At 39.6% G+C, this 22,441-nt stretch overlaps 2 protein-coding genes across 2 annotated transcripts; both read right to left on the reverse strand.

The window, feature by feature from the left end:
- Nucleotides 1-38: 38 nt before the first annotated feature.
- Nucleotides 39-16,301, reverse strand: znf185 (zinc finger protein 185 with LIM domain). Its single transcript, XM_059345677.1, has 34 exons — nucleotides 14,901-16,301; nucleotides 14,592-14,715; nucleotides 13,574-13,636; nucleotides 13,141-13,261; nucleotides 12,949-13,056; nucleotides 12,821-12,847; nucleotides 12,585-12,641; nucleotides 11,666-11,737; nucleotides 11,490-11,570; nucleotides 11,221-11,283; nucleotides 10,940-11,062; nucleotides 10,324-10,854; nucleotides 9,686-9,751; nucleotides 9,510-9,581; nucleotides 9,192-9,260; nucleotides 8,896-8,970; nucleotides 8,603-8,683; nucleotides 8,185-8,244; nucleotides 7,986-8,039; nucleotides 7,709-7,762; nucleotides 6,642-6,692; nucleotides 6,490-6,534; nucleotides 6,200-6,244; nucleotides 5,376-5,441; nucleotides 5,136-5,201; nucleotides 4,946-5,008; nucleotides 4,569-4,670; nucleotides 4,243-4,302; nucleotides 3,914-3,949; nucleotides 2,881-2,949; nucleotides 2,725-2,799; nucleotides 2,562-2,627; nucleotides 1,864-1,969; nucleotides 39-612 (listed from the first exon to the last, which is right to left on the reverse strand). The coding sequence occupies exons 3-34, from the start codon at nucleotides 13,581-13,583 to the stop codon at nucleotides 511-513; spliced, it is 2,676 nt and encodes an 891-aa protein (XP_059201660.1). The 5' UTR covers nucleotides 13,584-13,636; nucleotides 14,592-14,715; nucleotides 14,901-16,301; the 3' UTR covers nucleotides 39-510.
- A 1,288-nt stretch (nucleotides 16,302-17,589) lies between these two features.
- Nucleotides 17,590-22,204, reverse strand: nsdhl (NAD(P) dependent steroid dehydrogenase-like). The gene is made up of 7 exons (XM_059346229.1): nucleotides 21,946-22,204; nucleotides 21,678-21,839; nucleotides 20,609-20,755; nucleotides 20,376-20,504; nucleotides 20,002-20,144; nucleotides 19,438-19,540; nucleotides 17,590-18,632 (listed from the first exon to the last, which is right to left on the reverse strand). Exons 1-7 carry the CDS (start codon nucleotides 21,964-21,966, stop codon nucleotides 18,300-18,302), a joined length of 1,038 nt encoding a protein of 345 aa, XP_059202212.1. The 5' UTR covers nucleotides 21,967-22,204; the 3' UTR covers nucleotides 17,590-18,299.
- Nucleotides 22,205-22,441: the final 237 nt, after the last annotated feature.

Below are 22,441 nucleotides of genomic sequence, written 5' to 3' on the forward strand. Positions count from 1 at the left end.
TGTCTTTGCATCTCATATTTATACCAGGATTTTACAAATCATTTTATTTTTTTTAACAAATCATCATACATGTGAACACACTATTTTGTATCAAGAAGTAAAAGAAGTAAACATTTTGTAATAAAGTCAGTTTCTAATAAAGTCTTTCTCTTGCATAATTACGGTTGCTAGATTATAATATTGTACCCCGCTTGCCAGTATTAGTCTGTTCACAGTGTACAGACATATCCTTCATAGTTTAGTTTGAGGCAGATACAGCTTTCACCAGCAGAAAAAAACACAAGCTTGTATAAGATGTCTGCGAAATAAGACATTACCCTAATGTAAGAATAAACATTAAGTAGTCGTATTGTTCACTATCACGGTCTCTTTCATCACCCTAAACCACATCATTCCTGAGTTCACACTGAACACAGCCCAAACTTTGTGAAAGACCAGTTCTCACTTTATATGCAAATGAACATGAAGGGAAGGGGACGAGGATGAGAGGCTGCTGAGGAGCTTCCATAATCAGTCCAAGGATTTGCTGTAGCAGGACTCGCAGTGCACTTTCCCAGCATGTATGAACATACTGTCGAGAAGGTCGCCCATTGGCTTATTGCACACACCGCACTGAAAAAACAGGAGAAAGAAAATACAGTAAAGAGCTGTGTTTTTATCCTATCCATTTTAAGAAGCAAATATAATACATTATATATATATATATATATATAAATCCATGATAGTCAGTGGTGGAAGAAGTATCCAGATCCCTTAAATACTAATACAACACTGCAGAATTACTCCACTACAAGTGAAGTCCTGTATACAAAACTAAAGTACAAAAGTATCATCATCAAAATGTACTCAAAATATCAGAAGATGGTGAAAATAAAATGTGTGGCATTATGTGCCAAACTGTTTCTTGGCCAGGAGCAGTGACTTCTTTGAGTCACTAATGGTTGCCTGGCAGCTTCATGGTGACAACAAGACTCAAGGAAGTGACTGTTCTTGGCCAAGAAATAGTACATCTTATAAAACTTTTTAATGTTTTTGTACAGATCAAACAATCAAGATATAAGTTATATTATAGCTTTTATTAAGCATCAGGGCTGTTGGTAGGCAGATAACTATATATATAATATATATATACAACTGATATTATCGTCCTAACAAAGGCATATCGGTATTGGTGTTTATATGCTGTCCGATATGTGCTGTTAGGAAAACATTTTTTGCACAATATATCATGCAGAAAACTAAGTTTGCATGATTTAGAAATGGTGTTAGATATTATATATATCTTTTTTTTTTTTTTAATAGTCAGCAATTGACAGTAATGATGCTAATTTAGCTATTTTATTCCTATTTATTCTTTATTTTCTCAGTTATCATTTATAGAATTGCCTGAAAATGTAATGCATTGTTTGTATAATATATAAAAATCTTAACTATTATTAAATAAAGTTTTATGTTTGAGAAAGTAGCTCTCTGGGTACATCTGTAGAGTGGTGAAAAATCGGTGAACAATTCACATAAAAAAGGTCTATTTGCATTCCAGCTAAAAAAAAATATTACTTTATCGGCCACCCTGTCAGTTATCGATTATTTTTCTCTTTCTCTGAAATCAGTATCGGCATTGGTCTCACAAATCCCATACCGGCAGGGCTCTGTCATATGTCATATTCAATCATGTAATATCAATCTTCTCATCTAACCCTCTACAAAAAAAGAAAATAAAAAAATTTACCAAAATGTCAAACTATTTTAGGAGGGACAATAGCTTACTTCCTCCAGGTCAGTCCCTTCAAGGACTTTTTATAGTCCAATAAACACCAAATTGTATCTTCAGCTGAAATGTATTTGAGCAGACAGATGAACTACCTTGAAGCAGTGGGGGTGGCAGTTGATATTGAGGTGCTCGATGGTGATCTTGGCATCGTTGCCCACTAGCTCCCCGCAGAAGTTGCAGGTGGATGACAGAGAGCTACTGGGGAGACACAGACGTTGAACAAGTTAGTTTGGCCGATGACTCGAGCAGCTCTCATGCAGCTGCAGCTCTGTCTGGTGAAATAACCTGTGACCCTTTCTGTCCTGAGCATGGAAACTTAATAAGTGTAAATAATCCTTTGATGTCCCCGCTTAGCCTCCTAATGAGCAGGCTTGGTGGAATTTCTGCACTACTCTTTACATGTATCTAGTTTCGTCAGAACTGGAAATAAAAGTGGGGGGAGAAAGGGCCTAGGCTTACAGCTGGTTTAAAACAGGTCTAGGGAATTGTTTCGTTATCTTGGGTAAGTGCAGGGGCTGCTGTGAGAGAAACTGACAGAGCTTGATGTCAAATAATGTGACCCACTACAGAGACAAAAGAAAAAGCTTGAAAGGGAAAAACTTGCTGAAGCTGAAGTGGCAAATGCAAAACAAACACCAAAAGCAATGAAATGACAGTTAAAATAGAAGTGAAGTCCTGTCAGTTGAAGAAAAACTGATCAGTTAAAATGAAATGTCAGTTGCTTCATTTCAAGATTAAGAGAGGAAAGCAGCTGAAGTGTCAAGGGAGAAGGTGATAATTGTGTTATTACCTGGAATAAGTGGAGGGGCTACTGTAAGAGTAGCTGGTGGAGCTTGATGTCAAATAATCTGACCCTCTGTGGAAAAAAAGAGCAGTCATCATAAGAAGGTTTATTCAAAAACATGTTCTTTTGATCAATATTATTATCTGTGTAAACAGTGTATTGGTCCTACCTATCAGTTAGGTCTCTGGCATTATGCAAGGACGTCTCTGTTGCATTGACATACTCCTTCACAAACACAAAGCCCCTGATCCACATGAAGGGAAGGGTGAGTTTATATGCAGAGGTAAAATATTAGCTGTCGGTTTAATTTGGAAAAATCACTCACTTTTTCTCGGGTTCTGGTGTTTCGGCACGCTGGTCTTCTTCTATCACGGTCCTGGAATAGGATTCATAACTGCAGACGGAGAGCAGCAGCGTTAGTCTCATCTTTCACTCACTGATCGCAGTAGTGTGATGGCTTATACAGAAGGGGCTCTACATCTGTCAAATGTAACTCAGGAGGTAATAATTTTCTGCCATCACTTGTTAATGGCATGCTGTTTAACGGACTGCGATTTGACAAAAGGACATCTCTAATACTCATCATTAATCTGACATCTGGAGACTGATAATTAGTGGGAAGGAAATGAGGGCAAATTGAAAGACAATGAGAGAGCCGATCTTGTCATTTAACTTCAGTAATAGAGTTGAGTCAGGAGTCTGTCTAAACCAGAAAGTATTCCAGAGTTGCAGGTAACTTCAGATCCAAACTACAGTATTAAGCGGATACAGCTGCGTTCCCACAGGGTTTGGCCTAAATCTCTCACCACCTAACTAATACGGCTGTGTTACAAACACAGAGACAAAAGCAGATCTGGTGGCTGAAAGTGTAAAACAAGTCCAGATGACCTAAATATTAGTGAGTCTGTGTTTTCATTAACCCTTGTGCCTCACTTTCGTCCGTGCCATAAACAGTCAGTCAATTATTTTCCACTTACACTGACACCAACGTACTAAATAATTATCAATTTCTAGAATGTTAACCCCTTAAATCCCTTTTTTTTTTTATAACACAATGCCACTGTAATTATTTTAAGCGCTAGGTGTATATTCCTTCCATAGTCAGTGCATAACAACAACACTAATTTTGATGCGTTTCTGTTTGTTGTCAGTGTCTACTTGTTTCCTATAGAACAATAAGTACATTTAATTTCCATGCAATTTGACATCCGTGCTTAACATATAAGACAAAAAGCTCTGGTTAAAGGAGAGTGTTTTTACAAAAGTAAGAAAATCAACAGACCAAGTAGTAGAAAATAACACTCTGGGGGAAGTATTCTTGCATTATGCTGTGTCTGACATTAAGATCATAAACTTACCGATCCATAACCGGCTCTTGCTCCATGTGTATCTCCCTGGAAAGAAAAGGAAACTATATTAGACTTTTAGTGTAGGCTGAAGCAGTCAATAAGATAGACTCTGTCCTGTGAGCAAGGATTCTGCAGTTTTCATAAGTGTATGAGGCTGATCTTTCTGACTCACAGCTCCAGAGGAGTCGGGATTTATTGACCAGGTGTGGTTTCGTTTCTATTGTACTGCATTCTGAGCCCTCCCCCCTCATGCATTGTAACCGTAAGCATCAGGTACAATTCCTCATAAAACTGCCCAGTTTTTAGATCATAAGAGGTGAGTTTTAAGACTTTCAAACCTGATAGTGGTGACTGTAGTGACTGTCTCTGTCACTGTCTCTGTCTGTGTTTCCTGGGGGCTACAAAACAGAGGACATTCCCACATTATAAAAGTCTGGCAGTGCAGCTGTAGAAGTGGCAGTATTAAAGTAAAAATACCCAGTTTAGAAGGAGTTGATTATTCTCAGACTGAGCCGTGAGGAGGTTTCAACTTGTATTTAGCTTGCTTTCAATTAAATGGTTGACAGGCACTGAATTTTAAGATGCTATAATGACATCCTGCTGAAACTGTGGAAAATAAAGTGGTTTAATATGAATTTAATGAGCCCATCCACAGTGGAGATACCTTTCCTCCTCCTCCTCCTCCTCGCCCTCTCCTGTAGTAGTAGTGATAGTGTAGACAGTGGGTGATGTCCACCTGTCCCATGGGGAGTCATTCTCAGAGGACCTTGAGCACAAACAAAGATATGAAATTGTAGCATGAGAGGATGATAAATTCACACTCTTTATATCGTGGCTGGAAGGGGATCTGTTTACGGCAGTTGTGAGGAAAAGTTGTAACGAATATACGTCTGACCTATTTTCATCAGCACCAGTGCACAATGTTTTCTGGCTCAATGAGTAGATGCTGCAAAAGCCTTGACCGTAGTGAAAGGGAAGGAGGTTATGGGAATAAAAGGAGCAGATACACACACGGGGCTTTTAATATAAAAGATGACTTACTTTCTCTCAAACATGACCAGCGTCTGTTGATCTACGGTTTGGCCTTCTGGTTCAGCTTCTTTGCTGAGAGGGGACATACATTGAAAGGCTTTTAGCACATAATGGACATGGATGGTGGCATGTAGATGAATGAAACATAGTGGACCGCATTGTGTTGGAAGTGGAGGAGTAAATCAAAGAGTGCCATCACCTCTCCTCCTCCTGCTGAGGCGTGCTGGTTTCCCATGTGCGTGCCCATGACCGGCCGGAGCTGAGCCTGCAGAGAGAGAGAGCGAGAGAGAGGATGTAAACGTTATGACAGATCAAGCATATCAGACGGTAATGTGTGCAGTTTGAGGGAATCATTTCTGCAGGTCCACAGTGTTCCTCTCCCCTCCATCTCTCACTCATACATTCATAACACAATTATGCACTGAACTCAGTTTAATACCTCGTGGTGTCAGTGTTGATAGGGATGACATCGTCTGCAAGGGATTCCAACGCATTACTGCTAATACTGTCAAACACACGCACACAGAAAGGGGGAGAAAAAAATTCAAATTGAACATTAGAATTTCAGAAAAATGATGTGCCCTGGGGGTTTAAAAGCACAGACTGTGAAACACAATGTCTCCAGAGTCCAGCTGGGGACATTTGTTGCATGTCGTTGCTGCTCTCTCTCGCCTAATTTCCTGTCATCTCTTTACTTTCATCTTTTTAATAAAGGCATAATATGCCTAAAACATAGTTAAGCAACAACAAGGAGATTGATTTTGTGTAGATTTTGCCAGCCCATGTAGACAGTATCATTAGTCTTTCCATGAGCAGTTTGCTAAATTACAGACAAAGGTTGACTTGCGTTTGTCTCTTCTTGTTTTCTTTCAGACAATTCCTTTCTTCTTTTTTTGCTGATTCTATTCCAGTATTAGCCATAGCCCCAAAATATAACATAAAAACTAAAATTGCGTCTCTTTAACATAATGATTTCTGTCATTTATCATGCAAAGCTACCTTCATGGTTCCAAAATCATAAATGTAAGAAATGGAATGTAATGTAAATTCAAAAATAGGCTTTACACATTATATTAGTAATGAAAATGAAATGAGAATAAAATATAAGTGCAAAAAAATATTTTTATTACGTTTTGGTTTTGGACTTTAAATTAGCAGGTAGCCTTTTTTAAAAACTATTTCATATTCTAAAATGATTTATAAAATAATAATAAAAAAAAGAATGAACATGTCGATTGTTGGTGGTGGATAAATGCAACTTACTTGGTTTCTGGACTTGGCTCTTTCTTTGTGTAAGTAGATGATGCACTAAAAACAATAAACAAAAATTTAATTTAATCAATATTTGTGTATCTATAAGAAGTGGCCACAGTGCTCTGTGTCTGATATGATATCAGCTGATTATGAATAATAATTATTGCAGTAACCTACAAAGTAAAGCAGTTGTAGTAACAATAATATTATGTAGTAACATGAAAGTATCAGTTCAACAAATAGCAGGTTACAATATTGAAAAGGGGAAAAAGGGGGAATATGCATTATCATTCCAGTACCTGTTGATGGAAATATCAGAGCTAGGCTGGAGCAGGTCAGAGAAGCTGCAATAGAGAAAAGTGGCTCATAATCAGAAACTGCTGCATTATGCATGCCGAGATGCTATCTGGCTGGCTGGAAAACAGTCACAGCTCCAAACCAATATGATTACCTGTTAGAGGATGTGGTCCCTATCGGATATGGATCAAACGGATCAGCCAGGCTGAAAAACAATTTCACACTGATTTCACTCTCAATTGTCAGCATGGCCCATCTTGTGTCGGAGGAATTCTGATCACATTGACTCATAATGGAAAGGTTTAATGCAGTTTGAATGGTAAACAGAAACACAGAGGAACCGGGGGCCAAACTCAATCAAAATCAGAATCTTGGTGTCTTTGGCAAATGGAAAGACAATTCTGCTGCTGAATGGCTAAATCAGTGTATCTCAGACTTTCTCCGTCTAAAATTAAGTCAATAACAATTACTAAAAAACCGAAGAGATCTTAAATGATCAAATCTGACATTTTAACAAAAGTTAATTATTTCCTAAACAATTAATTTGATCAACCAGATTAAACTTTAAGGTATACTTCACCACCAAAATGATCATTTGTATACCAATTATGTCTTGTTTCCTCACAGGTCTGTGTATGTATGTTAGTCAGTCGGAAGTCCATTTTTTTCTGTGCAAACTTTGTGTGTGTCAAACTCAGTATGATACACTGTATGAATTAGCAAATTAATTAACAGGCTATGTCAGTGAATTCAGTTGCTTGACTATGTTGACAGCCAAAATGTGTAATTAAAAAGAAACTAGTTAAGCTGATTTGACAGATTATGGATCTGAACAATTATATTTTGCTAAATTATATGGTAGACATAAATGGGACTTGGATTGTCCTGCATGAGCTGTGGGAGAGTTTGTTTGTAAATGGATGTAGTTAATATATAATATAATAAATTTCTCCGTTCAACGTGGAGGCAAATGTGAGAAACTATGTTTTCTTCGTGAATTCACAGGTTGATATACAAACGATCATTTTGAGTGTGAAGAATTCCTTTAATCTGCCTATTTTACTGGAATGAGTATCTATTTTATAATTAAATCCCATTTCTAAGCAAGTGTCAGTGGAGTGCACTCCTATTTTTAACCACTCTTACATAAATATAGCATACACTTTACCACAGATATCTTAAAGCACCAGTTCATATGTGATGTGGAAGTAAATAAACTACCTTGATTCAGTGACTGTGGTCTTCACATGTGAGCTCCATGGGTTGTCCTCTTGGCTGCATGAAGGCGAGACAGAAAAGTAAGGAGTGTGGTACGGATGAATGGCATGATGGGAAGGGAAAAGAGGGCAAGTAAAGGTAAGCATGGTTCTTCTCATACACTATTTATGATGCCAGTCCATTAGAAAAGCTTGAAACCCACTGAACTATTTAACAAGCATGAAAACCATCTGAATATAGTACAGAAAAGGCTCTTTTTTCTGTGTGTGAGTTCTTTTACCTTTTGTCAGTAATGATCACAGTTTTGGTGGTTATAGTAACTGTCTCTGTGGAGCTGGCGGGCAGAGAGACACAGCATAGTTGCAGGCAGAGTCAGTATAAGTCATTACAAGGCATATCTGGATAGAATGCATTTCTTAGCAGGAACAGCTCTGCATAGATAGATAATTGTTTAAGAGCAGCCTGTCATCTCCTTCTACCTTTGTGCTTCTTTGGCTGTCTCATCTGTCGGTTTCTCCTCCTCTCGCTGCGTGCTGAGGCTGGTGGAGACAAAAACAAAGCCGCAATACTAATCAGTACAGAACATTCTCTTCTATTTCCAGTCGCGCTGCAGATAAGACGTGGCTTTCTGTTTCAAAGTATTACTCAGTCGCTTCAGGAATCTGCGACTTTGTTTCTATCTAACACAGAGCAGGGGGTTAAAATAGAAATGCTGGAAGTGGAGAAGCCCTGATTTATGGATCAAAACTTGAAGCGGATGGGGTTTATTAAAAATCTTACACCTCAGGGAGCTGTGACGATCTGCCCCTTCATCTGCAGTGATAAGAATTAATGGTACACAAGGAGGGAGGGAGGGATGGGGGAGCAGAGGACATCACAAGTCTGTCACTTTCTCACCTGCGTATTTCTGTGTTGATTGGGATGACATCGTCAGCCAGGAGATCCAGGGAGCCACTGGTCTTTGCTGGGCTTGACTCACTAAAGACATCAAACACAGAAGTCAAATAGAGAGCAGAGTTTGTGCACACGCTCCCTTGCAACTGTATATCCAGCCCTGGCAAGGTAAGGTAAGGTAATGCCTCTGCTTGCCACTGACAAGGGAGCTATTGATTTTCTACTGATGAGAGGATAATTCTTCACATAACATCTATATTTGGGGCTTGGGTGGGAAAGAGCTTTTCTCTCTATACCTGTCTAGTCCACCAAGCAGATCCTGACTCCAGCGTCCTGGGCTGGGGGGAACCAACTCTGCTGACTCCTCTGGACTGTGCAGGCGGAAGGATGAGAGGAAAAGGAAGTGGAGAGGGTGATGAACAAAGAGGGATTTAGGATTCAGAGGAGATTTTAGAGCAGGACCAGGCCAGTTGAGGTAGAGAAGAGGGAGGGGGGGTCATTAGAAGTCCAACAGTGCCACCTTGTGGGATATAGTCAGAGAATTACTAATGTGCTTAATTGCACAAACAGCAAGAATGTATTTTTAACAAACCCATCAGTGAGAGCCAGGAGATCTTCTGTCATTACTATGCAGTTGCTGGGCTCTGGCTTCTCTTCATCACTGCAGACAGAAAGAGAAAACAAATATGAGCGCACCTGCTTTGGCACAAACCTCCAAACCTTTATGAGCACCAGATTTAATCAAGTCTAATTTGGGACACCCTCTTGTGTGTGGTAGTTTTAGGCACCAGAAATTGGGATGTGGGTTATTTTGTAATTACTTTGAAGTGAACACAGTGGCAGTTAGCCATTATCTACTTTCTTGCCAACCCTGCTACGACATTGAATGAGGAAGTTGTTGGTTTTATACCCGTCCTCAGTGGGGCGATAGTCCGCTGAGCCTCCTTCCTCCTCTGCCAGCACTGGCTCATCTTCTTTAATGCTGGAGAGGAAGTAAACTATTATTATCAGAGTGTTGTGGAGGCTGGAGGGCACTCACTGACAATCTTTTTTTTTTACATTGCTGCTTTCATCTTTCTCCAGTACCTGGTTGAACTTGTGTCGAAAGAAATGAGAGTGTTGGACAGGGTGGTGAGCGTGTCAACAGTGGAGCTGTGAAAATAGATGAAGAGCAAACACATGACATTCCAGGACAGGCCTTCAATCACATACGAGGAAAGAATAAGAGCAAACACACACACAAAGGAAACTACATACAGGCACATTCAAAACTTAACTGCTTGATTATTATTATATCCATTCATTCTTTTGTGAAAAATATCTGGACAATATTTGAGGGTATATACTGTATCACAGTGTTCAAAAGATTTTATGCTGATGTCAACACTACGCAGTGGTGGAAGTATGTAATACCCAATTGTAGAATTACTTGTAAATATGCCATATTAAAAGATTTAACATTAAAAAATACAAAAGTATTGTCAGCAAAATGTACTTTAGATATCAAAAAGAGCTATATTGCTATATATTAAATAACTAATAACTCAATAACTAAATCATTAATCATATTGCTTGAGTAGTGTTTTATCTATCATTGTTTAACTACAATATTCACAATATTTTCTATTTTCTATCTTAATATACAACATTACTAGTCACTAAAGTTGTGAAATATATGTAGTAGAGAAAAAAACCCTGCAGTGATTATGTAGTGCAATTTTTACCGTGGCTTTGGAGCCGGTGCTGGTGCTGGTTCTGGTTCCTGTTCTGGTTCAGGTTCTGGTTCTGGTTCTGGTTCTGGTTCTGGTTCTGGTTCAGGTTCTGGTTCTGGTTCAGTCATCACTGTGATCTCTGTTACAGCAGTTACTGGGACTGGTGAAAGTGGGACAGCTGACATTGGGGGAGGAAGCACTAGAACAGGGGATGCAGGAACAGGGGGATCCTGGGCGGGGGATGCTGGAGTTTGTGATATTGGCGTTGGTGACGCTGAGATGAGTTCAACCAGAGGTGTGTCATCTTGCTCAGAAATGTCTGAATCTTTGGGTTCTGGCTCTATATAGACTGCTTTTACAGTGTCTAGGATGAGTTCAGGGAGAGGAGTGTCCACTTTGGTGCAGCCTGGTTTCATGCTTTCAAATTGCTCTCTTACTGCAGACACAGACACTGAAGGGAGTGGGTCTTCCTTCACAGGCTCTGGGGCCGGCACCGGCTCATCAACAACGACATCAACAGCTGTCTTAACGCTGGTCTCGACTCTGTAAACCACATAGGTAATGAATGAACCTGAAGGAATAGAAAGCACTTGTTGCACTGGAAATAGAAACATGGCACAGGACTTACATTTTCCGTGGTCTGGGCTCAGGTGCCGAGGCAACAGATGTGACTGGGACGACGGGGGAGGGAGGCGGAGAGCTGGCAGGTGCTGGAGTCACAGCGCTCTCATCATCATCAATAATCTCCACCCTGCACATTTGTAGCCAAGCACACGTGTGCACACACATAAATGAATGTGTGGAATTGGCCGTGCCCACACATAGAAACAGACAGAGTAATATCCAGTTACACACTTGGACTCGCAGGTTTATCTTTTGTTTTAGAGGAATGTCTGAGGGAGCTTTTACCTTTTAGCTACAAATGATACAGTGTTGCTGGCCAATGATGTGTCAGGAGCCGGTTCTTGAGACCTGAGGTTTTTCAACACACAGTTTTCATAAATACCTCCATAAATGCTCAACATTTACAATCACATGTCAGCCAAAAGCACAATTTCTTAATGGGTAGTACCATTTTTTTTAAATATATGACTCATTTCTTTTATGATTAAAGAATTCCAGAAACAGCTTGTGAGTGTTAAGATTAGCATTAGGGGAGTGACATAAGAGATACATACTCATATTTCTTAGCAGCAGAAAACACATAAGAACGTTGCCTGACTGCAGTTTTCTTCAGAACACTGCTGGCTGCCTCTGTCCTGTGAAATGAGTCATTATGATGTTAATGTAATCTCTTTTTCAGGGCATGCGAGTTCAAATTGGATGGCGTTCTTTTGCGTGAGGAGAGTCTTACCGTTTCTCCTGCTCCTCTTTGCTAAGCAGGTCCTCCAGGTTCTCTGGAGCAGGCCTCACAGTGTAGGGGGCTCTGAGGAACAGAAGCGCAAAAAACACACACCTCATGAAAATACATTCTCACTCAGCTGCCAGCAGTGAAGTGGGAATCTGATTTGTGTGTGCTCACATTTTCTTGTAACTCTCTGAGGGTTTTTTGGTGAATTGTGTCGTTGTCCCACTGTAAAAAAAAAAAAAAAAAGGAAAAAAAGAGAGAGAGAGAGAGATCATATTGAAGGGATTATGTGGATTTATTAAAGAGGGGTTGTATGAGGTACTTATCCATAGTCAGTGGATAACCTACAGTAGATGTCAGTTGGCATGCCGGCAGTTTGGAGAAGCAGGCAGGAGTACCAGCACAAAATGTATTCTAGCCCCCTAAAAAGATACTCATTTTAAATGTACACTATATTTAAATCATTTTGACTGTTGTTTGTGTTATTGTGTAACTTCAGTGAAACACCAAAGTCAACACAAACATATTAACCAATTGAGGCAATGGTAATCTCATGTTCTGAAAGGTAAAATTACACTGATGTTTCTGTCAAAGGAGTCTGGTGGCTTTAAAGAAAGCATAGATTACAGCCAAGCTTGCATTAACCCAAACATGGCTATCTGACAGCAAAGGTGAATAAATCAGTGTACTCTCTTTTAAGGTTAGAAAAAATATGTTTTACACGTGTACATTGCATAGCTTCTCTCTCATCTTCTTCAACAAAATGGCAGTGTGCCAAGGACAATCTACTGTTGATAATACACTGATTATAGATAACTACATAAGTACTCACATAACCCCACTTTGAAAAACACCAGAACTATCCCTTTAATGTGGGATTGTCTAGTAACAATATTAACGCTGCTTATTCAATAGAATCTCCTACCTCACACCGTTAGTTGTTGAGGATACAGCGGGCTTGTCTAGTTTGGTAAATACACCTCTGGAAGAAAAACACAAAGCGTAAGTATATTCATTCAATGCAAATTTTATTCAATGCAACCTATCTGTCAATTTTAAAAGTGTTTTTTTCAGTGTACAAATATATGGTAAAATAATCTGAATCTGATTTAAGTCTCTAGTTTTAAACTGAATGTTTAAATGTGTAAGTGCTTATCTTACCTGATCAGGTATCCTGATGATGGTGTTCTAAATTCAAAACAGAGACTCGTTATCAGCACAATCATGTTTTGTGGCGGGTTTCCAAATGCTCGGTACATAACTCTGTGACATTAGAAACCTGTGTTTACCTTTCGGTGTCAGGCTTGGTGGGTGGTGGAGTGGATGTTGCGGGTGACGACACTGGACTGGTCTCAATAGGGGCTCCGTTCAAACGGTTGGCCCTTACTTCTGCTAACCTGCATGGATTCACAGGAACTTTGTTTTGTCTATTTATGAGGAAATGGATAATATGTTCTGAATAATATTTAAATGTGGTTTACCATGGTTTCTCCTCTTCAGTGTTTTTTTCCTGAGTGTTATTGGAGCGCTGCATCCAGCTGCCGTCATCCCTCAGCTTGGTCCGCACTTTGGTGGTACGGAATACAGATGCTTTGTCCCCCTCTGAGACACAAACACATGCATGTCACACACCCACACGCCATCTGAGATATTATACACACTGTAGGCTGCATCATAATGACATCTTAATCACTGCCTGCTTGATAGCATGCATGATATTCACTCCCCTTTGGGCCCACACGCCACATAATCAACTACTTGCATTTTGCATTAAATCAAGGCGAGGACAGAAGACCTCTGAATTTACAGAGTCATCAGCCTGGCGCAGAGACACGCCCTCGCATATACTTTGCTTTTTTTTTTTTAAGGAAACACGTCATCTCACATTGAGATCACATCAGTCAGCCTACTCACCTTTTGACATGTTTTCTCTAGAAGTTTCTCTCTCTTCTTTGTTCTATTATCTTTACAGGCTACCTGGAAAATAGATTGGAATCACATTGAGACACAGATTTGTTAAAAGAAATTAAAGTAAACTGCAATTTCTGAAGAAAGAGTCAAATTTCATAATGGTCCTTCCCACGCTATGTTCTCTCCCAATGAACATGTGCTCTGTAAAGAATTCCGCAGGCTCATCCTTTAGACATGTAGATGATCCTGTCCTACCACTTTCCTAAATATACTGCTGTTGCCTAAATATGAATGGACCCACACACATACAATTATATGATCCTTTGTGTTTGGATACAAAACATACCAGCAAAGAATGATTTGTGTGATTTGGTTAAATATTGCTTCCTTTTATACATATCCAAATTAGTTGACCCCTGAGTTTTTCACGGTCAAAAACAAACTGCTCAGAGGGAAACTTACTTCCTCTGGGAGCTGAAGAAGAAAAGGAAAATACTAATGAAACAGCAACGAGTGTTTCCTTATCTGAACACAGACTACGGCTTATGCAAAATTGCAAAGCCAAATTCGGAATGCAAATATAACTCGTAAAAACTCCTGGGGCTGTGAATTCATTCCTTCTAAAGCACGTCGCCACAATATCTCTGGAGGATATTGTCCTCTATATTGGCGAGAGAACAAATACACTGAGGGTTTAGAAAGCATATTTATCCTTGGTTTAGCACATCCGGCCACACTGGATAAATGATTGATGAAGAGCAATAGCATTTAAGACAAGCAAGGAGCAGGATAGACAACTCTACTGACAAGTAATCATGACAGGGAAACACCCATAAAAATGAGAGGGCAAACACTGACAATCACCAGTTAACACTTTCAACAAACAGCTTATGTAGCATGATTAATTACTTTTACATTTTCTCTTCTTACAGCTGCTGATTACTGAAGCTCTAAATACACAATCTCTTCAGGTAGTTTAAATCATGTTGTGAAAAATACACCTGGCAACCAGAGCACATACCTGCTTTCACTTTATATCCAGCAGAGAAACGTCTAACCAGCTTAGTCGAGTGTGTGACCAGTGTGTCCTTGTGAAAATGACTGAGGGAAAGTCTTTCTCTTCTGTCTGACAGGTGTCTCAGTCCCTGCAATAGTGAACAGGTACGGGCGTGAGCACTAACAAGCCCAGCCAGTCAAGGAAGGTAGATATGGGGTGGAGCAGTATGTGTCTATCCATGTGCGTGTGTGTGCGTGAGTAATAGAGGTTGCTAAGAACTCATTTTTGTTTACTACATTTGTGCTTTGTGCATGGGAGTTGGCAAGCACATACCTGTCGTACAGGTGGCTGGCAAGCAATACTGAGAAGGAGCGAGGCAAAGGGAAGAAGGCGACGATGAGGTGCACAGCAGGACAAACATAAAGGAAGCAACTCACAGCAACATCTCCTGTGGGAACGCTCCTCTCATGCTCGCTGGGTAGGAAAACCCAGGAAGCACACACATCATTAAAATGAGATCAAGAACAACACAAACAACAGAACTGAGATAACAAACAGAAACAGTGGCCCACACATCAATAACAATAACATAAAACCCAATCTCATTTGGAATGTATTGAATTCTAATATTCAAAATAAAAAACAATTACTTTCATGTGTTTTGCACAAAGAAAACTGAAACCACCACCTTGAAGATCTTAAACATTTCTTACATGATCAGTCTGGCAAAAGTGAATTAGTGTAACCTTTTCTTGTTCAAATTACAGGTAGAAAGGCAGACAGTGCCTATTACAAACAACATGTTTGATCAATGTGAGTGACTGTGTCTATGTTTGTATAAGGGAAAGGCAAGAAAAAAATCATAAGTCTATGCTCCTGAAATTGTCCAACAATTTCTTCAACAAATTGCAACAAAAAGCACTTTCTGATTGACTGGCTACATTATGTACTATAAAAACAACAGAGAGATCAGGCGACCATTGTTTCAGAACAAAAAGCAATCTCACCCATGCTGTGCATACATATAAGAAGTCTTTTCACATCAGAAAAGGGTGTGAATAGATTTCGCAACATATCAGAATGGGGAAGGGGTGGGTGAGGAATTAGCAAGTCTGAGAGGCAAAGTTTCACTGTGGTTAGCACCCTGGCAAGTGTAAACGCTCAAGTCTATTATCTACCTGAATCCCTGTTTCTCTCTCTCCTGAACAAGAAACCAGTCAGACTGCCTTGCCTGGTGACGCGGACTCTAGCAGTGAATCATTTGGGTGCTGCTGGCGCAGAATTAAAACGAGAATGCAAAGTATCTTAACTTAACCCCCACCTTTTTGTCACCACACCAAGACAAGGAATGACAAAAATGCTTCACCTAGAAAGGGCAAAATCTCTGTAGAAGCTAAATAATACATTTGACCCATATACTGGGGAAATGAGGCAACATGGTGACAAGCATTTTTATAACTTTGTCATCATTACAGTGACAGATTAGATCCTGAAAAATAAAAGTATTGCACTAACTTTTAATGCATTTTTACTGCCCATCCCATTACTGTATATGACAGTCCTTGAATAGTATTGAAACAGTTTGCGTAACGTAGAAACACATACCATCCTGATGATTTACAGTATCTAATACCAGAGATATTCTAGTATCAGAGTCAAGATGTGGGAATTATGTGTGTATGGAAATACACAAGGGGAAAAGTACATGGACACACATTAGTCACATATGGAAAAAAATATTTTCTTCAATTTCTTGTTCATTTTAATGCCTGGTACAACTAAATACAATGGACAAATATAATGATAACAAAAACAGCCCAAAAGAGTTTAATTTAAGAGCTTACATCTAGCCATTTTCCATGGTTTTCTTGATCATTACCAAAATCATTATCAAGAACTCCATGGAAAATGGCTGGTTATCAGCTCTTATGAGGTTTTTTTACTTTTTATTCTCATACCTGTCCAACCAAATGTACCTTTAGTTGTACCCGCATTAAAATGAACTAGAAATTGAAGAAAACAAGGGTGGTCTAATGTTTTTTTCCATGACTATACATGGCAACCGATATTAATAGCTCCTGTCTATTACTAGTCATGAAACGACCCCTTCCTAATGCATTTTCAAGAGCAAGAGATACCCCTTGTTCTGTGAAAAAGTATTAAAGGCATAAAGAGTAGGACACAATGTATAGAATTGTACAAAAATAATTATATTATTAAAATAATATTGATTCAGAAGCCATATGTTTCATTTAAACTGATTAGTGTTGTGATTGGATGTTACCATTACAGAATTACACAGATTAAAAATGAGAATAATAAAAAATAATAATAGAGACTCCATTTAAACTTTAAACAGTAGACACAAGTCTTGTGTATTGGTGTATTAATTCACATTTCGATAGGTCATATCGTTTTTTATCAATCCCTGTTCAATGACCATGATAATTTTTGGAGAAATTCTGAGATTATAATGGGTGTGTATTGCATGAAATGTTCGTGTCACAGAGTGTGACATCATCGCCAGGGTGTTGCGGGAGAGAAAAAATTGTCAAAACATAAATTTGAAAACTGCGCTCCAGGCCGCAAATTCCACTCTACAGAAATAATTTATAGATAGAAACGTAGGAAAATTAGTCTTCTCACTCACAATCCTCTGGTAAAGCTGTCAGAGTTAGAGTTTGGGCGTAGGACGCACAGATGCGCCACCAACACGCACAATTTTGTTATATCAAGTAGGTATCTTTAAAAGTCTGTTCTATGTGCAAAAACTCCTTTCGTTTTCCTTCCTTGCTTAGCTATGATGGAAGGACATTTACAAAGAGGGAATATTGGGCCAACAGAGTAATTTATTGATTTGTCTTTCTAAGTCTGCTTAAGCCTCATATTAACCCTGGCTGAACTCTCTGATGTGCATCTTGGCAACTAACAGAAAGACTCTTTGTCTCCTCTTTTTTGCACTGGAGTCTCATTAGGAAGTGAGTGTTTCATGGCCAGTAAGGACAGGAAGACAAATCGCAGCAACCCAAAACTTTTTTAATGTGCATAGGGGACAAACTTTAAAGAATATAAACCTATAAATTTGTTAAGATTCCACAAGATTTAGGAACGTGGTGAAAGCAACCTGGTGCCACATGTTGGAAGCACACTATTGGCTAAGGTTTCTGTGTGTACTGCTTAATTCAAACAAGCTTATCCCCAAATAAATTTGAATCACCCCAGATGAAAACCATACCCCTGTCCACATAATTTTGGACATATGATGTAAATCCAGTCATCATTTTAAACAAATTATTTTCATGTCAGTTGTAACAGGTGTGTCATGGTTTGGTGTAATGTTTTAAGGCATTTTGACATAAACAGCAGCATCTCAACAGATAGACAGCACACAGGTGAAACACCTGAAAATATTGTTGCAGTCGTCACAGTATACAATCAATATATTTATGTTGACATAAACAGTTGTTTCACTATTTACTAAGTGCTTTAAAACTTTGGATAGGCCAGATTTCTGTGTTGACTAAAAGCAGAACCGTTTGCTGCCATCTGCTGGTGAAGATGGTGTGTAAAAATTGGACAGGCACAATAATGCTAAACATTGTAAGGTTTGGATAAAGGTAAATTGTCCATTCCCTTGTTTTGAAGTTTCCATTTAGGGTGAGCTGATCACCTTATTCTCAGTCAGTGTGTACAGCCTTACAAGTTTCAACAGTCTTCACTTCCATTCTACCATCAAGCTATTTGTCTGAGGTGAGGGTAGCTCTGCACTGTGCGCGCTATCCCATCCTTCAGACTGACCACAGGTTTATAGCCCATGTCCTGCTTGGCACGCTCGCAGCTGTAGTAATGGTAGGTTCCAGCCAAAGCCACTCTCATTGGTGTAAAGGTGGGTTTAAAGGACACTAGAGGGCGCAGGATGAGGGCCAGCAGCCAGAGGAGCAGGGCCAGTCCGTACACAAGAGTGTAGGGGAGGTGGTAGCGGGGAGCAGCATATCCCAGACCGACCAACACCTCAGACATGAAGTCCCAGAATCTAATTGGCTCATCATTGGTGATGTGGTATGGCTGAAAGTGAAGCGGAGGATGCAAGAGTTAGGGATGGTTTGGATCATTATCAGTGTTGTTGTATAAGAGTACAGTACTTACAGAGTCAGTGTATTACCTACAGTAGATGGCGGTTCGCATATCCCCAGCTTGGATAGTAATAAATATGATATTATTATGAAATTATACAAAAAAATTCATTAATTAATTTAGGTTTGTGCTATATTTATTGTATTTTTAATGTCTTACCTTGATGTCAGACAGGCCTGTTTAAGTTTATGTGGGGTGGTGTTAAACTTCTTTCAAAGTCACCATACTCCATTGACAAAAACAGTAATTTTACTTCACAGAACACGAAAGTTGTTGGTCTACCAATTAGTTTGTTGTTTTAAAGGGTTAGTTAGATAGATAGTTAGAGGACAGCTCCCACTTTCCTAAGGTAAACTTAAAAGGGCTGTCTGACTGCAAAGTAAAGCAGTGAAAATAGTTTAAATATAGTGTGAACTTTAACTGTTTTTTTTAGGTGGGTAAAAAACGTTTTGCTGCAGCCTCTTTCTGCAGTGGTACATTGCTTAGCTTCCGTGCCTGTTGTCCTGCCAGCTTCTCCAAACTGGGGGTGTACTGATTGCCATCTACTCTAGGTAAAAGACTGATTATGGATAAGAACTTCATAAAGCCTCACTTTAAAAAAGTCTGGACTATCCCTTTAGCATGTGTTGTATTCATTTAAAATTCAGTATCGCAAAGCATTCACGAATGGAAACCCTAAGACGATGTGTGACTAGCAACATGATTTCAATCTGTGTTTGATTTTATTCTCACTTACTTTCCCACATATGGGAGAGTCTGACTTCAGGTGTTCAGCAGCCAGGATGTGGCCATGAACTACATTCTCCACAAAAGTGAAATCCACCAGATTGCTCCCATCACTGCAGAAAACAAAGACAGAAATTTAAGTAAATACAATAAGCATCAATGATCTAAAAAAAACAAGAATTAATGTGTTTGATCATTCAGCACATTGGTACAGCAGTCTATTGGTCTGAGCCACTATCTCAATACTAATTTCCACTTTTCAAGTGACAGGGGACTCATGGGTAAGCCTGAGTGACTGAGAGTGGATTGGTAAGGTTTATAAGGAAGTTTTACAGATAATACAATTTCACAATCTGACTTTTTTTCTGTAAGAACATAAACACTTGCAGATGGGATGATTTTAGAAGTGTATTACGTGGTCAACTAGGTTAACTGTAATGCTAGAGAGGCCAGCAGAACCAGCTCTTTAACTATTTTACAGTGGCCATTTCTATAATGATAGCCATTTACACCATTTCTTTTGGTAGATTTAACTAGCTGGATTTGCATGAATCATTAAAACCCTTCGACTTACCCAATGATGAACTTCATCTTGCCCCTTCGAGCCGTGTCCACTAGAATAGGAACCAGCTGTGGATCCCGAGGCCCAAAGATGCCATGAGGCCGGATGGCAACCGTGAGGAAACCCTTGTCTTTGTCACAAGCCTCGAGGACCAACTAAAACACAAAGGCAAAATATAAATCAGGAGGAGCTGGGTTTAGTGTACACTCAAGATCGCAGCTCTTTGCTATTTAGAGCCTCCATTTCAACTAAGATTGATTAGAGAAACGAAGCATATGCCAAATTGGAGAAAACACGTAAACTCTACAAAGAAACAAACCAAACAATCTTGTTTGGGGCAACAGCACCAACCACAGTGACCAAATTTAAAAGTACCACTGTCTTACCTTTTCTTGCTCAATCTTGGTCTCTGTGTAAAAGTCGATGGGCTTCTTGGCATAAGGCAGGTCCTCTCTCCCATTCTTGATGTCTGTCCCTTCAAACACCACACTGGCGCTGCTTGTCAGGACCAGTTTCTGACAAAAATCGAACAGTTACACAACTTCAATGGCACCTTTCATATTTGAACAGTGATAAAACAAAAAGAAAAGCACAGCCTCTCATCCCCCGGCTGCCTCACCTGCACTCCTGCCTCGATGCAAGCCTGAATGACAGTGCGTGTGCCCTGAATGTTGACCCTTTCAAACAGCCTGCGGTCATCACTGGCAGGGGCTGGGGAGGCACAGTGGAAGACCAGGGACACATCCTTCATAGCTGGCAGCAGAGCCTGGAGCAGAATGTGACAAACATCTCACAAACATTGACAATTGGTTCAGATATATTTTCAAGTGTTCATTGGCTAACTGCAAGTGTTTTAAGTCTCTAAAACCTTAAAAATGACACTGTATTTCAATATTTTCCTGGCAAATACAGACATGGAAAAAAATATTAGACCACCCTTGTTTTGTAACGTTGTTTTGCAATGCAAGGATTAACCATCTCCTCTAAAGGGCCCAGGGCAGTGTGGGCACAAGCAAAATATCTGCTTATCTCTCGCTTATATGTTAAACTGTCCATCGGAGCTGTTGCTCAACAATGAATTTTGAGGCGACAGGGTGATTTCTGTTTAAAATGAGTTTAGGACCAAAATGCTACTTGATTCTAGATTACAGATTTTTGTTTGTTGTCTTGTCTTCCTCTGTGATGGCTCTATCAATTCAATTCATCTGTGCTGCGGGGAATAGGTGTTGTTAAATAAATATTGGATGCTTTGAAAGTGGTTGCTTACTTATTTTTTGTGAAAATTGAGGACACTTCCATCCCTATCTTTTTCTATCTTTTTGTACGGTGTCCTTGAGTGCCAAGAAAGGCACCTTCCAAATAAAATGTTTTATTATTATTATTATTATCTATGTATTGGGTCAATTTTGCCAGATGATACTGATGCTGGTGTGTTTTGTTTTCACACCATCATATGTGAGTGAGTGGCCTTGACAAGAGGACATCGTGGTGCATTTGTAGTTCTTTGAGCGTTTGCTGTAATATTGTAATAATTTACTCTGTATTTTGCCAGATTATGGTGATTCTGGGGTTATGATGATGGGGCCCTTGAATATTGCTGCCCAGGGTACAGCAAAGTGTTAATCTGACCCTGGTGCAATGCCTGATAATGAAACATAAAATGTGTCTGCATGTAGGTCTGTTCTCACCTGTTTGTCGCAGAGGTCTCCCTGGTGGAAGGAAACACCAGGCAGCTCGTAGCTCTGCCGGATGTCAAACACAGAAACAGAGTAGCCTCGATCCAGCAGCTTCTCCACCAAGTGTCTGCCCAGGAAACCAGACCCCCCGATGACTGTACACCGTTTATTACTCTGTATGACACACACAAAGAGATAATTGAGACATGTCAAGCAAACAGCACTAGCATCATGGAAAGCTAATGCAGATTTGAACCGTTATAAAACCATTTTAACTCACCGGTCGAACGCGCGTGGCCATAATTAGTGAAAAGTTACTAACAGGTGAGCAAAAGTACCAGTTACCGTTGTGAAAATGCCTGTCCTTACAGGTGAAACAGAGAGTTAAAAAAAAGTCTCGCTAATGCTGAATAGGCAAGACATAAATGTAACAGCTTTTAACACAAGAGGCTCGAGATACTGTATTTCTTTTCACCTGCACGCTCTTTCATCTAAAACGTTACGAAGCATGAACTGTCTGAATGACCTGAGTGAGAAAAGTTCTGTGATTGGTCGAGCCAAAGCTCAGCACAAAGGTGACGTTTGAGACCAGCCAATAGTGTACAAGATACGTCAAAGAACGCCACAATTTAAACCAATCAAGGACAAGAAGCCGTTTCAGTCCGCCTCCTAGCTCAAAGACGCCGCCCCTGGTATGTGTCAGACCCATAGACATATATACATATATACATGTATATATGTCTATGGTCAGACCAACCAGTGTAAAACTTGGTTTA

This window comes from Centropristis striata, chromosome 12 (genome assembly GCF_030273125.1).
Source record: "Centropristis striata isolate RG_2023a ecotype Rhode Island chromosome 12, C.striata_1.0, whole genome shotgun sequence".
NCBI classification, from domain to species: Eukaryota; Metazoa; Chordata; class Actinopteri; order Perciformes; family Serranidae; genus Centropristis; species Centropristis striata.

Excerpts from the sequence above, each read along its gene's own strand:
- znf185 (XM_059345677.1), bottom strand. Across the intron at positions 8,971-9,191 it reads CTCCTGGCTCTCACTGATGG|TCCAGAGGAGTCAGCAGAGT; the intron begins GTTTGTTAAAAA and ends CCGCCTGCACAG. Across the intron at positions 2,950-3,913 it reads CAAGAGCCGGTTATGGATCG|TTATGAATCCTATTCCAGGA; the intron begins GTAAGTTTATGA and ends CTCCGTCTGCAG.
- nsdhl (XM_059346229.1), bottom strand. The coding sequence starts at position 21,966 with ATGGCCACGCGCGTTCGACCG. Across the intron at positions 20,756-21,677 it reads GAGACCTCTGCGACAAACAG|GCTCTGCTGCCAGCTATGAA; the intron begins GTGAGAACAGAC and ends ATTCTGCTCCAG. Across the intron at positions 19,541-20,001 it reads AAGATGAAGTTCATCATTGG|TGATGGGAGCAATCTGGTGG; the intron begins GTAAGTCGAAGG and ends TGTTTTCTGCAG.